At 33.1% G+C, this 14,739-nt stretch overlaps 4 protein-coding genes across 4 annotated transcripts; all 4 read right to left on the bottom strand.

Annotated features, from left to right (window-relative positions):
* Positions 1 to 1,213: 1,213 nt before the first annotated feature.
* Positions 1,214 to 2,182, bottom strand: LOC120575961 (uncharacterized). Its single transcript, XM_039826887.1, has one exon. The coding sequence runs from the start codon at positions 2,180 to 2,182 to the stop codon at positions 1,214 to 1,216; it is 969 nt and encodes a 322-aa protein (XP_039682821.1).
* Positions 2,183 to 2,986: 804 nt separating this feature from the next.
* Positions 2,987 to 3,460, bottom strand: LOC120575960 (glutathione S-transferase T3-like). The gene has a single exon (XM_039826886.1). It carries the CDS (start codon positions 3,458 to 3,460, stop codon positions 2,987 to 2,989), a length of 474 nt encoding a protein of 157 aa, XP_039682820.1.
* A 980-nt stretch (positions 3,461 to 4,440) lies between these two features.
* LOC25495527 (tryptophan synthase beta chain 2) lies at positions 4,441 to 8,785 on the bottom strand. Its single transcript, XM_013595750.3, has 6 exons — positions 8,613 to 8,785; positions 7,300 to 7,624; positions 6,281 to 6,497; positions 5,572 to 6,109; positions 5,061 to 5,159; positions 4,441 to 4,971 (listed from the first exon to the last, which is right to left on the bottom strand). Exons 1-6 carry the CDS (start codon positions 8,680 to 8,682, stop codon positions 4,715 to 4,717), a joined length of 1,506 nt encoding a protein of 501 aa, XP_013451204.1. The 5' UTR covers positions 8,683 to 8,785; the 3' UTR covers positions 4,441 to 4,714.
* Positions 8,786 to 10,164: 1,379 nt separating this feature from the next.
* On the bottom strand, positions 10,165 to 13,019 carry LOC25495526 (uncharacterized). Its single transcript, XM_013595749.3, has 2 exons — positions 12,555 to 13,019; positions 10,165 to 11,308 (listed from the first exon to the last, which is right to left on the bottom strand). Exons 1-2 carry the CDS (start codon positions 12,869 to 12,871, stop codon positions 10,429 to 10,431), a joined length of 1,197 nt encoding a protein of 398 aa, XP_013451203.1. The 5' UTR covers positions 12,872 to 13,019; the 3' UTR covers positions 10,165 to 10,428.
* Positions 13,020 to 14,739: the final 1,720 nt, after the last annotated feature.

Here is a 14,739-nt window from a genome sequence, read left to right as displayed (position 1 = left end):
TTGATTTTTTAAATTAGTTAAAGAAAATGATTTTTAAGAGAAGCTTCTAAAAACAATTTCTCATTTGAAATAGATTTTAGATTTTTTTTTCATATTCTCATTTTTATAAGAATATTTAAAATAAAAAAAATGATTTTTTTGGAGGATAAAAAAATATGAATACTTTATTTCATAAGTATTTGCATGTAATTTAACTTTTTCCCGTTATTCGGTGGGTTATCACTATGAAAGTTTACATCTCAATCTCTATTTTAGTTCAAGACATATCTCATAAAGATAGTTGCTTTAATTTAATCTCTCCATGAAGAAATAAACTCACTATTATGTGAAACTCATTTATCAAACCAAAAATCGATATGTCTACCATTACCGGTTTTCTTCACCACATCACGGTGAAAATCGTTCCAAAACACTGAAAGAGTTTTCCATATCGGGGAGTAATAAGGTTGTGCATTGCAAGATTAGATGAGATCTTTCTCTCTCTCTCATATTTGCTAAGACCATCCCCAATGGTTTTCACCATTCAACACCACTTTTTCAATTCCCAACACTCCACATCATTTTCTCTCTCTTATTCAACACACATTCAACTTTTACCCTCTCCAATGGTTTTTCATTCAACACTCTACCCCACCACTTTTTATTTTTTATTCTTATTTAATTTTTGTTTTTATAATTACATAAAATTATCGATTATAATTAAATTAAAATAATACAATTAACTATTTATTTTTTAGTATTTTTGGAAGAAAAAAATTTGTAAAATAATTTATTTTTATTTTCTTAATTTCAAATTCAAGTACAACAAACTAAGCACGCGGCACACAAATAACTTAAAATGCAATACAACAAACTAAGCATAAAACACACAAGTAATTTATTTAGTACGATACAAATCATCTTCAATCACGATACATTCCAAACTTTGTCCATATGTGTTTCACTAGATCTGCTTGCAATTCGTGATGAACATCTGGATCACGCAACTCGGATCTACCACGCACATGATTTGCAAAAGCTGGTAACACCTCGGTCGAGTATGGTTGCGATGTACTTGATCCACTTCCCCCAGGTTGCTCAAAATCAGTCCAACGTTGAGCATATGTATCTCGTTCATCCTCAACAATCATATTATGTAATATGATGCATGACCTCATGATGATACCCAAATCGCATATGTCCCACAAGCGAGCTGGTTCACGGATATTTTGAATCAAGCTTGAAGCACTCCAAAAGCACGTTCGATGTCTTTCCGACATCCCTCTTGATGTTTTGCAAATAACTTATCGGGTTCACTTTGAGGAAGTCTAATTGATTTGACGAAAGTTGGATACGAAGGGTAGATACCATCAGCTAGATAGTATGTCATATTATAAGGACGTTGATTCATAAAGTAATTCACCCTCGGAGCCTTTCCCTGTTCCACATCATCAAACACTGGTGACCGGTCTAGAACGTTTATATCGTTCAACGTTCCCGGACATCCAAAAAAGGCATGCCAGATCCATAGATCATGAGATGCAACTGCTTCTAGAATAACTGTGGTGGTTCCCTTATCCCCCCTGGTAAATTGACCTTCCCATGCTTTAGGACAATTTTTCCACTCCCAGTGCATGCAGTCAATACTGCCGATCATCCCTGGGAACCCCCGCATTTCACTAACATGCAATATTCTTTGCAGGTCATCTTGGGTTGGTGCTCTCAAATACACTTCCTCATAGAGTCGTATGATTCCTTTGCAGAATCTAAGTAAGCATTCCAATGTTGTACTACTTCCTATTTTGATGTATTCATCGACCGCATATGCTGCCACACCATATGCTAACATTCGCATTGCTGTGGTACATTTTGCTAACGGTGATATACCTTCTTTATTGGCAGCATCAATTCGTTGGGTGAAGTAGTTATCACTACTTGAAAGATCTCCAACGATTCGAAGGAAAACATGTTTTTGCATCCGATACCGACGACGAAACATTGCATCGTCGTATGTAGGTGCATCGGCAAAGTAGTCATCAATTAGTCTTTGGTTTGCAGCTGCATGATCTCTATTGAAATATTTTCTACTACGAGATCCACTACCTTCCTCTATTTGTTTTCGACGCTGAATAAATCGGTTGACCATATACGTGTCTTCAGCATCACGTTTTTGGAAGTAGGCTTCCAAATCAAAAGGATCCATTGATAGGTTTTTTGGAAGAAGATATGAATGAGATTTGTGAAATTGAAAGTAGATATGAATGAGATTTGTGAAATTGGAAGTAGATTTTAATGAGACTTGTGAAATTGAAAGTAGATATGAGTCCCTATATATAAGTACATTGTGTGGTGGACACTGACGGATTTGAAATAAGTTATAGTAGGTGAAATAATGGGCACACAGTGGACATAATTATTAAAGCAAATAAGTCACGGGGACTAGACAACACTCTGATAATTATTAAAGCAAACAGTGAGAACTAGACAACACTCTGATAATTATTAAAGCAAACACTACGGACTAGACAACACTGACAAATATTAAAGCAAACAGTCGGGACTAGACAACACTGATAATGTTGACTGAATACAAACAAATATTTGATTAAAATTAATTTTCAAACAGCTCACGCTCCAACTTCTCCAACAGCTCCTTCTTCCGGTCATCGAGATGCTCTTCGTCCCTTAACTTTAGATACATTTTCATTTTTTTAGCTTGAGTCTTTTCTTGCAGCAACTTGTTTTTATGTTGTTTCACCAAATTTAACTCTTTCAATTGTTCAATCTCTTGCTCTTTTAATTCTTTGAATTGAACCCATTCCTTTTCCACCTTCTCCAATGTATCGCCCTTGCTTTTCATTTTACCTTTTTTTTTAGCTGCCTCCCTACCCATTGGACGAGCACTAGATCCTACAGAGTCCTCGTGAGATCTCTTAGATCCACTACTCCCTGACCCAACATTTCCTCCCATCTGACTACCATAACGTGGTTGATCACGGAGAGCGTGTCATTCTTCATTCAAAGTAAATTGAATATTCTTCCCACCTGCAAATAATTCCTGCGCTTTTGTCAAAACATCATCTTCCGACCAACCGCTTCCTTGCATACGCTTAGCGCTTTCATAAGCACCAATCCATTTATTTATTATTTTGCTCATATAATTAAAACGGTTTCGGCAGGCAACTAGATCGCGGGGAGAATCGAATGAGCAATACTCATTACAATACTCAGCAATTTTACCCCAATATGTTTCTCCTCTCTGGTTTCTCCCGACAACACTGCTTGTTCCATATTTAATCCATGCACTAATTAGAACCAAATTTTGTTGAGTGTTCCATGCTGGTTCCTTACTTCTCTTGCTCTTAGGAGTTGAATCTTCTGGAGTGACTTCATCAGCAACTGCCATGCCACCAGGAGTTATTTGTGTTGAAAATTCAGGATATTGGGTTGCATCAACACTAGGAAAATTTTCATTCCCCATTGGCATATAACCATTAAATGGGGGTGTTTGAGATGGATATCTCATCATAGATCCATAATATGGATGAAAGTTTGGAACAGAGGATGACTGGTTGAAATTTGGTGAAAAACCAAAATTAGGTACGTTTTGATGTATGTTTTGAGGACGTTGGTTATAAAATTGATTTGGATTTGGATAATTGTTGGGATTTTCGTAGTTATATGGGTAATTAGAAAATTTTTGGGTGTTGAAATGGTTATTATTGGGATCCATTTCACAAAAAATAAGATTAAAACTTCACTTAGTTTGCTAATAGAAAGATAATAATAAGATGAAGATAGTGAAAAACTTGATTTTTTTTTCTGTGTCCAAATCAAATGATCCAAGTCTCTATTTATAGAGGAAAAAAAATCATGAATTTTGGTAATTTTTTTTTTTTTTAAATTAATTTACAACGAAATAATTGAGGTCAAATTATTAAAATGATAAGAATCCGGACAGCCAATTAAAACGCGCCACGTGTCATTATCTATCCAAAAAGTCTTTCTCTCTCCGCACGTCTGACGCGTCACGCGCCTTGTCTGCGCGTGTAACGCACGCGCCCGTTTTGGGCCAATTTCTGAGCGCCACGTGTCCGGCCTGGCAGGATTAAATTGTGTTGAATCGGTTCACCTTCTCTCTCTTCTCTTCCCTCATTCAACACACATTAAACACATCATTGGAAGCAAACTTGGTGTTGAATGGCACATTAAATAGACCATTGGAGATGGTCTAAAAGAACACCGCACCACAGGTCATCCAAATTGTGAATAAGGTTCCACAACATCTTTATGAGGAAAGTATCATTAGTATCTTAGGGCTTCTTAATTCCTAAACCACCAAAAATAAAATAGTCGTAACAAACAAGCTCTTAATTTGCATCTTCTAACATAAGTGTTCATTATGTTGCGCAGGTTTAAATCTAGTTTTATTTAATGAAAAGAGACTCCTAGCACACCAAATTAAAAGAGAAAAACTCTAAAACATAATCAATAGCATCTAGTATGACATATTCTTCGATACACATTATTTTGTTACATTTTTTGTTATTGATCGAAATTCATGTAAGTCTCACTTAAGATACTAGACCTTTATTATTGATCGAAATTCATGTAAGTCCCACTTAAGAAACTAGACCAAAATGATTTTGTCAAACTCATCGATATTTTTACATAATACGCCGTAAAAAGATTGCTGATGGAATTTCTCTCTCTTGGTACTAAAATGAGGCCAAACTCAAGATGTCACTTTAGAAATATTTCCAAGTGAAGCTTTCAACCTGTCCTCTGAGAAGGAAAGATCAACCATATTACCTTGCAAATACTTCTCATAAGCTGGTAGGTCAAAATGGCCATGTCCACACATTGCTGTCAAAATAACCTTAGCCTCTCCAGTCTCTCTACAATGAAGAGCTTCTCTAATGGTTGCAGCTATTGCATGAGTTGGTTCAGGAGCTGGTATCAACCCTTCGGACCTTGCAAACTGTATAGCACCTGTAATCAAAATACACAATTTTATGACAAATAAATTAGAACAATTTTTTTCTGCAAAAGTGACGGTTCAAAAAGAACGGAGAAATTACCTTGAAAGCATTCAGTTTGTGGAATAGAAATTGCTTCCATTAAACCTAACTCATAAACATGTGAGATCAATGGTGCCATACCATGATAGCGCAACCCCCCTACAAGTAAACAAAAATGTCGTTACAAAAGATATGCTAACAAATACGACACTAGAACACCAGGTCGTCCAAGTGGCAAGGAGTTCGGTTTCCCTTAAACAACATCTCACACTCGAGTTTTGTGAATGAAAATATAGGCATTGGAAGAGCTTTTCTCCCCTATTTAGGTCCTTGTGGCTCTACTCAGATTATAATGAGAGTCTATCTAGCATAGACACTTTGGATTGAAGAAGTGTTTGATGTCTAACATGTGTTAGTGTCAGACACTTCTATATTCTCAAATTATTATCAATATATATGTTTCAGTATCGTATCCAATGTTTATATCTGCATTGGTGCTTCATAGTTGAGGGGTCTAAACAAAAAATAAATAAATATGAAACAAACTATTTTAGCATATAAAATTAGTTACCAGCATGAATTGGATCAGGAACAAAGTCATGGCCAAGTGTATGCATTTTCATCAAAGGAGTCAACCCTGCTGTATCACCATAATCATAAGTATATATCCCTTTTGTTAATGAAGGACATGCTGTAGGTTCAACAGCTCTAATCACAGGATTAATTTTGTTATTAAGCTTCTCCCTAATGAAAGGAAAACTGAGTCCGGCAAAATTGGATCCACCACCGGTACATCCTATGATAACATCAGGAGTTTCTCCAATAGCTTCCATTTGCTTAATGCACTCTTCTCCAATAACACTTTGGTGAAGTAAAACATGATTTAGTACACTTCCTAAACAGTACTTGGTATCAGGATTTTTAGCAGCTATTTCCACAGCTTCTGATATAGCTATGCCTAAACTCCCTGGACTTGTTGGATCATTTTGAAGAATTCTTTGACCTGCCTCGGTAAGCATAGATGGAGATGGATGCACATTTGCTCCCCATGTTTGCATCATCAATCTTCGATACGGTTTCGAATCATACGAAGCGCGTACTTGCCACACCTGCACAAAGATTAAGAAACTAACTAAACATTACAGTTTCATGGCTTTTGTAACTTACAACCAGAATAAAGGCGCGTAACACACATAGTTAAATGTAACAGTATACTAGCAAGAAGTTAGTAAAACATTGAAGATAAAATCTTCATGAATTTAATACCAATAGTTTCGTACCTCACATCCAAGGCCAAATATGCTGCAAGCAAAGGCTAATGCACTTCCCCATTGTCCAGCACCAGTTTCTGTCACAACATTCTTGACACCTTCTTGTAAATTATACCATGCTTGTGGAATAGCAGAGTTAGGTTTGTGTGACCCTGCTGGACTTACACCTTCGTATTTGTAGTAAATTCTAGCAGGTGTATCAAGAAGCTTTTCCAACCTCTTGGCTCTAAAATCATAAGAAACGTGTATATAAGATTCCTCTAGCTAGAATTCAGAAAGATGAAAAGGAAAAGAGTTATATATATGCAGGGTTTTAAAATAGGATTAAACTTGCATGCAGTGATGCAATTACTTTTTTTACTGTTCCTCTCCCAAGTAGTTTTTATGCCTTTTCAAAAAATTTGGTGACAATAATGATACCTTTTTTGATGGAGCAGTAGGAGCATTGCCGATAGCACTGTATCTAAGTATTATCCATTCGGAAAAGATTTGCAACTAGACTGTTTCAATACCAAAAAAATGAACCGAACCTAAAAGAATCTAATTGTGACTTATAGTTCACGTTCATATCGTGAGCTATCTGTCACAGTTCGGTTCTTTTCGGAGGAGTTAATGGTTCAGTTCAATTTTTAGTTTTTCTTAAAACGTACCTAATATTCGATATGGTTCGGATTTTTTCAACAGTCCTAGTTATCAGTCGATAATAGTAATTTGGTACAGTTCAGTTCGAAAAAGTACAGTTCGGTTTTCTGTAAATGTAGTTCCGGTTCGGAACCACATAACCAATGCACTGAACTTTCATACCACTTCTGTTCATAACGATCGGTTCAGTTTTATTGAGTTATTCTAACTGTTCAATATCCAGTTCGGTTTTCCTTTTTGAACCGAACAATAAACAGCCCTATCTACGATTGAAATTGAGGTTACATCAGGCATCAACCATATTTCATCGCGATTTTCCTCAATATCAAACATCATGACACGACCACAATTTAAAACCTTAGACATATGGTAGATATGAATCAAACCTGATGAGAGGAGTTGGGCGCCAAAGACTGTAAACATCACGAACTTCATCCGGTATATCTATGAATCTATCAGTTGTCACTTCTTGTCTGATTAACTCGTCAGGAAAAAGAGGTGACAAGTCTTCTGGCTTGATTGGTTCAAAAGTCTTGGGATGCAATGGTGGAGGTGGTTTTATTGGAAGATCAGCAATTAGATTGTACCATTGATGAGGAATTTCAATTGATTTATTAGTATCCAATGTTGCTCTCACTTTGCATCCATTTGAATACCTTAGATGCATTGGCTTTGTACTCAAGGAAAATCTTTGAGGCCATTGCTTTTCAACTGAAGTTCAAAAACAAAAAAAAAATGTAACACTGATAATCATTCTAGTTCTAGTCATTATAGTACTTGAATTAAATGTATTGAAATACAAAAATATCCCTAAATGTGTCTTCTTTATTTTTGTGTTAACCCTTCGGTTCCTAAGAATAGGGGCTCTGGTAATTCGGAGTTCAGCAGTGAAGTAAGAATTTGTTCCACCTAAGAAAATGTGTCTTTTGTTATGGACCAAAGACTTTGTCTAATGTGCGCAAGCAAAATAGTATTGCACCACCACCACGCACAAGTTTATTTTTCCACGGTTGGATCAATAAATTTCATTTAATTTAACGGCGAGACTTATTGATCCAATGGTAGAAACAATTACATATGTCCCTTGTGCACCATAGACTTGGTCTTGACCAAATTGACTAACATAAGACACGTTTCAAATCAAACATTTCAAACCAAACTAACTAACAAAAGACATGTTTTAGGACTGAGTAACGAAAGATGCAATCAAGTATATTTTTCCACCCTTGATGACCAAAATGAGTGTTTACTCGTTAACCAATTAAATTAGCTTAACCATGCAGCTAATTTTAACTTGCCAGGATTAACTTTCAAATTTCCATTTTTGTTCAATGTTTCTTGGATAAGTTATTACTTTTTCTTTTATTTAAATTTTGACATTTAGCTGAATCTGAGTTAAATAACAAAAAAAATCAATTATAAAATAAAAAATATATTAACTGGAGGTGTTTAAAATATCTACATTATAAAACCATATAAACATTATTAAAAACCTTAAGCTATCTTGTATTGTGTCTACTCAAAATTTGTCAAATTCAATAAACTCATGTGAATTTAATTACAGCATTTATGCATGTTATTCAGAGTTTTAAACAACTTGAAGAGGAAATTAATTAAGATTAGATCTACCTAAGTTAAATTAAATTAACTAAAAAAATGTGTATAATTAAAAAAAAAAAAAACAAGGGTGATGGTGTACCTTGAAAGTTGAAGTAAGGTGATGAATTAGGAAGTGAGAACACACATGAAATATTACTGACAGATTTCATTTTGTTCTCTGTGTTTGGATCTTCAAACCATGAAATGTATGGACATAAAAGTATAGTCAGAAGAGTTGTTGATGTTGAAACTTGAAATGTAGAGTTAAGAAATTAAACTAAATTTGAGACTTTGAGTCTTTGACTATTACTACTACTCATGTGACAGACACTAAAGACAAAAATGTTGTATGGATTTGTTGACTATTGGAAGTTATTGAGTCAGCAGTCCAACTCAATTTTGTTTCTTTTTGTATTTTCTTAAAGCATGTTTGGATTGATGGTATATATATATATATATATATATATATATATATATATATATATATATATATATATAGTATATTATGTAAAAGAGTGAATGAAATTGGATAAGCTATTTAAATGTTTAAAATAGAAACCAATGAATTTAGTTATGGCGAATCAAATTTTGAATATTAAAGAGATATCTATATTTAATATTTGACACATTTCAAATATGATTATTTAAGTAAAGGAAATACATACCTTCTTTTTCTAATTTTTTTTATAAAATATAGTAAATATTGGTTTATATGTTCCACTCCACTTATTCTCCATCCTATAGCACCAATTAAAATATATTTGGACAAACAAACATTTTGGTCTTGGATGTATGAGAGGTTGTTCTCTTTTTTTTGGGTCAAGCAGTCAATCGGTTAGAGAAATTTACCTTAAAGGTTAATAAGTGGGGTGTTTGGATTCGAGCTCCAGATTTTACATATATTATACATTATCTCTTATCAAGTTAAGTTCATGAGAACGTATGAGATGTTGTTCTATATTTCTTAAATGCATTGAAATTATCTACACGCTTTCAAATATCTTTTTCATTAATAATTTTATGAAATAAAAACAAAAAACACTTATAAAAACTAAACTAATCAACAAAATACACATTTATAGATCAAAATGATTAACAAAAGATATTTAAATATGTTTTTTTTTTATTTTTTACTTTCAAGAACGATAGTGATGGTGCCTCAGGAGCATAGTAAGATTTGACTGTTAATTTGATTGATGCCAGTGGTTGGGGATTATAGAAAATTCTTTTATACTACCGGTCATTCATAGTCCACGTTTCATTTCTATTCTGTATTTAGTAGTGTTGTAATTGGAAATAAATAAGAGAGTCCCACATCCTAAAAATTTGTGGATAAATGGGCACTCACATAGGTGGACTAATAAGTTTCTCATTAGGCTTCAACATATATGTGTTTATACTATTAATAATCTAAATAATGATTTTTATAACCAAAACTTTGCAGATAATTCCAGTGTCCAAAATCAAACATATTCATTTTATTAATTGTCACAAGACAAGACATGAATTATGTAACAAAGTTTCATGGTACGTAGTTTTTTTTGGCAAATATTAGTAGTTAAATGTTTGATTAATATTTATTCATTTATTCGAATTTTATGATAGCTTATATACTAAGTAAACAACAATATACTAAAGCTCAAGATAGAATTTAAACTTTTGTTAAAACCATAACAATTAGCATTCAATAATGTGGTTTTAACATCAAAAATCTAGTAACATATTTCGACATCATATAAAAATACACCATTTATAATAGTTAATGTGACTTTTCAGTCCATCTCTCTGATTTTTTGCTTCGCAAAATTCACAATGGATTTGTTTGAAGTTGCCTAAACACGCAAGAATAATTAGTGTACCGTGTTACCAAATATAACCTTAATGTATTTAGAGAGTGAAAATCTAAAACTTGATTCCTACTCCCATTTGCACTTAATCTTATGAGTATGCCTAAAATCATATCTCAAAACCAACTTTCCATCCAATGTCCTAAGACAAAAACTTTCAACCAACACATAACAACCAAACCTATTCCATTCATTTTGACATGTTACCTCTTCTTTCACTGTTACAACCCTCTCTCTCCCATTACCATAAACCCAACCACCTTGCTCTTCAACCCATCTCATATTCTCAATAATTGCTGAACTCAATCCAACACTAACCCTTCTCTTATTATAAGGATTATAAACCCTAAACAACATAAAACCATTATTATCAATTGTTCCATTCTTTGTAGCCTCCGTTCCACATATCAATACCTTTTCTCTTTCAACATATACATTCACAATCACAACATCATCTTCATTTTGATTCTCATTTTCATGTTCATTCCTTCCACATGAATAAATCTCTTCCCATTTTTGCTCAAGTGTCATACTATAAAACATTGACTTTTTCATTTGTTGTTTGACTTTTCTTGCACTTTCTTTCACAAATATAAATGGAATATACCATTTTCCTACAACTAAAGGTGGTGAATTTTTTCTTGAGATAGGAAAATGAAAACTTGGAAGCTTTTCTCTTAGAGGAAAATCAACACCTAGAGCTTCATTTAGTTTGCATGATCTATATGAACCTGAAATTCTAACTTTCCATCCTTTTTTTCTTAGGAATTTTGGTGGAATTCCATCTGGTGTAATTGATTTTGCAAAGAAACCACCACTTTGATGAGTATGAATCTTGAAAATCTGGTGCAAGTCTTTTAGATTGAATGGTTTTGGACTTTTGTCATTCAAGAGATTATTGAAGCAACAACTCACTATGTCACCTTCTCTTGAACATTTGTATACTTTCCTACAAAATCACAAAAGTTTCAACATTTTGTGAGTATGTGTGAATTTTTATGAGGCACACTACTACAAATGTTATTTGACATGTGCATGTCTGGAACTATTGGGAAAAACTCAAGTCCCACATCGGGGCCTAACTCATCCTTACAAAATCAGCTTGTATAAGGTGAGGATTGCCCCCACTTATAAACACATTGTTAGATCATCACCTGTCCAATGTGGGACTCTTAACAGAAACCACGATGAGTTTGACGAAATCACAATGACACTACGATTTTGTTGAAGCTCTAAAGTGTAGCTTTTGCCTTAATCGTAATTGTTTTCAAACATACACGTAAAAATAATCCTATAAATCTATAATAACTATGAGTTTTTTTTCTTAAACATGAAAGTTTTTTAAACAATAGCTTATCATATAAGTTAAAAATAGTTATTTTATCTCAATTCTCTTAAAAGCTATCTCATTTGAGTTTCCATATACTTAAGCTTATAGTGACTTCTTTACTTCTTTTTAAGAACTATGAACTTAAATGAGAAACTCTTATAAGTTAGATATTAATCCATACTAGGACATAATCTTAGTTATGAATTCAGCTTATGCTAATTGCTAAGCATAACAATTGGACAGGCTTCTGAAGTACTGATAATAATAATAACAAACATTAATGTCAGCACAAAAGACTTAAACAACCTTATAAGCTTGAGCACATGATCAATTATAGTTCCATACTGACAAAAGAAGATCATATGGCACATATTATTGTTGAAAAAATATAAAATCTCACAGAAAACAAAGACAAGTAACTAAGTGCATGTTAGGTATTGCGTTTGCAAAACGGAGTTTGATGAAAATCACGGCAAAAATGCATCGGGAAGCGTGCAAACGTGCTTTTCTGTGTTGCAAACGTGAAACCAAACACACTAAGTAAGCATATGGAAGAATTAAGTTCAATTGGTTTGAATTCTTGAATATGTCAAGCAGTGTCACGATAGTCTCTACAAATACACCAAATTTATAAAACATCACTAAATGTGTCTTTCGTTCGTCAATTTTGTCGTCAAACATGTGTTCAGTTTCTTCGTTTGGTGCTTAAAATTACTAGCAGAAGACACATCCATAGATATTTTCAAAGTTTAGATACATTTAGAGACTATAATAGCACCACCTCACACATTTACGGACCAAAATGACAATTTACTCATATACTAATACGAAGCAACACTATGCAAAATATTTAATACATACATACCCTTTGTGTCTGCCTTTAGCTCGGATTACATAGTATCTGTTAGAAGACAAAGAATGATCAGGAACAGGAAGAAACCAAACCCTAATACTTGTAGTTTGTTCATTCTCTGAAGGATGAAAAACTGAGAACAATTTGTCTTGAGGGAAAGGAAGCTTCTTCACATTCTTTCGCCGACATATTCGCCAACAACATGTGTCTTCATATTCTGCTTCTTCATCTGTGATTACTAGATAGCCTGAATATGGTGCATCTGGTGGTGGTATCTCCAAACTACTTGGAGATTTTCTGTACATAGACAAAGGTCTAGTCACATACATCTTTCTTCTTCTTCTAAGAGTTACAACATAAATTGAAATCTTTAGGGGAATTTATATATCATGATCAGTTTTAATTCCTTATGAGGGAAGATATGAAATGATAAGACACATTATTAAAGTTCAAGATTGGATAACGTTTCAATTATTAATTAGAAGATATATATTTTTCATATACCAATGTATTAAAATATTTTTTTAAAGTAGCAGCATTAAGGGAATAGAAAAATTATGGCACATTAGACCTATGGTTACTGGAGGCAAAGTGTGAGCAACCTCATTGGCTTGTCGATTAAATTATGACGGTATTTAGAGACTTCATGTATGATTGAATTGGTAAAGATTAAAGAGAATTGAAGAGAAAAAGGAAAAGAACCATGCTTTTACTTTAATTTTTCTGCTTTTTTTTTAGTGCAATACACACAAAAAGAAAGAGTAATTAGTGGAAATAAAAGAGGGATCGAATAGGTTATTTTGTCTCTAAATTTATATGCACGGGTCAATTTCATCTCCGAATTTTTCAAAATAGTAAATAGGTCCTTGAATTTTACAAACGTTGATCAAATTGATCCTTCCGTCAAATTTTGCCATTTTATATGATTTGGTTTATAAAAAATGTAGACCAAAGATGATTCTTCAGTTTAAAATGAACCCTTACAAAAAGAATTACATTTGCTTTATTCTAAAAGAATTAGTGGAGGATTAAAATTCAATACAAATTATGTCATGATGATTCACTAGATCAACTGTTTGGAGTTACATTATGCATTATTACTTTGTAGTAGTAGTAGTATTATGAGCATTATTAATAAGAAGATATGAGTAGATAGACAGTAGCATTTATTTACTTATTTATTTTTCGGTAGTGGACATGAACATTTTAGTGAATTTAGAATATAAATAGGGAAAGTAGCAGCACCACTCGGATTGTCAAAAAAGAAAAAGTTGTAGCACCACACCACAATATTTAGTGAAAGTTCTTATCATCAACTTTCCAAATCAGTAGCGGTTCCTCTTCAGTCTTCCCCCATCTTTAATAATATCATCAACTAGAAAAAGTTATATACAAAAGAGTCCTATGCATGTTAATATTTATCACATTGCCTCTAAAAGTTATCTATTTTGTAATCTGACCCTAAAATGCACCATTTAATAGGAATTTCTAAAGTTTTGCTGCAATATTATTTATAACATGTATTTTTTATATAGATTTTTTTTATAAACATGTTGTTCTTTCATTTTTAAGGACAATGTTGTAATGTATTATCCTGCAATATATTTACTTTAACATTCCTTGACTGAATAATTTTATTGTTCCTTTAAATTTAAATCGTAGTTTTTATAAGATGACATCTCAATGGGTAATAAAATAATGGGTTAATTAAGTAAATGGTCCCTATAAATATTCAGAATTTTATTTTTAGTCCCTACAAAATAAAATCACACTTTTTAGTCTCTATAAAAATTTCCATCAACATTTTTGGTTCCTAAAATGCTTAAGGAAAATGTCACAGGGACTAAAAAGTGTGATTTTATTTATTAGGGACTAAAAACAAAACTGTGAATATTTGTAGGGACTAAAAACTTAATTAACCCTAAAATAATTTTCTACATTCGAGAAGGGTTTGAGTATGAGTTCGGATGGGTACATATATCATTGTTATGCACTCATATCAGTGTTTTGAAAACGTGAAAAACTCAAACACATACTCAAACTCAGTCAAAGCAGAAAAGCCCTCGTCCAATCGAGTGAGTTCGGTAGATATTTTGTTGTCATGCCTAGTAAGAACACGATTTAAAAACCTATTTGAAACTTAAAAACCTCAAATAAGTGCATTAGATTAACAACTTGAATGACCTATTTGAAATTT

Source organism: Medicago truncatula, chromosome 6 (assembly GCF_003473485.1).
Source record: "Medicago truncatula cultivar Jemalong A17 chromosome 6, MtrunA17r5.0-ANR, whole genome shotgun sequence".
Taxonomy (NCBI): Eukaryota; Viridiplantae; Streptophyta; class Magnoliopsida; order Fabales; family Fabaceae; genus Medicago; species Medicago truncatula.
Note: the sequence above shows the minus strand (reverse complement) of the source record. Positions and strands in the feature narration are given on the sequence as shown.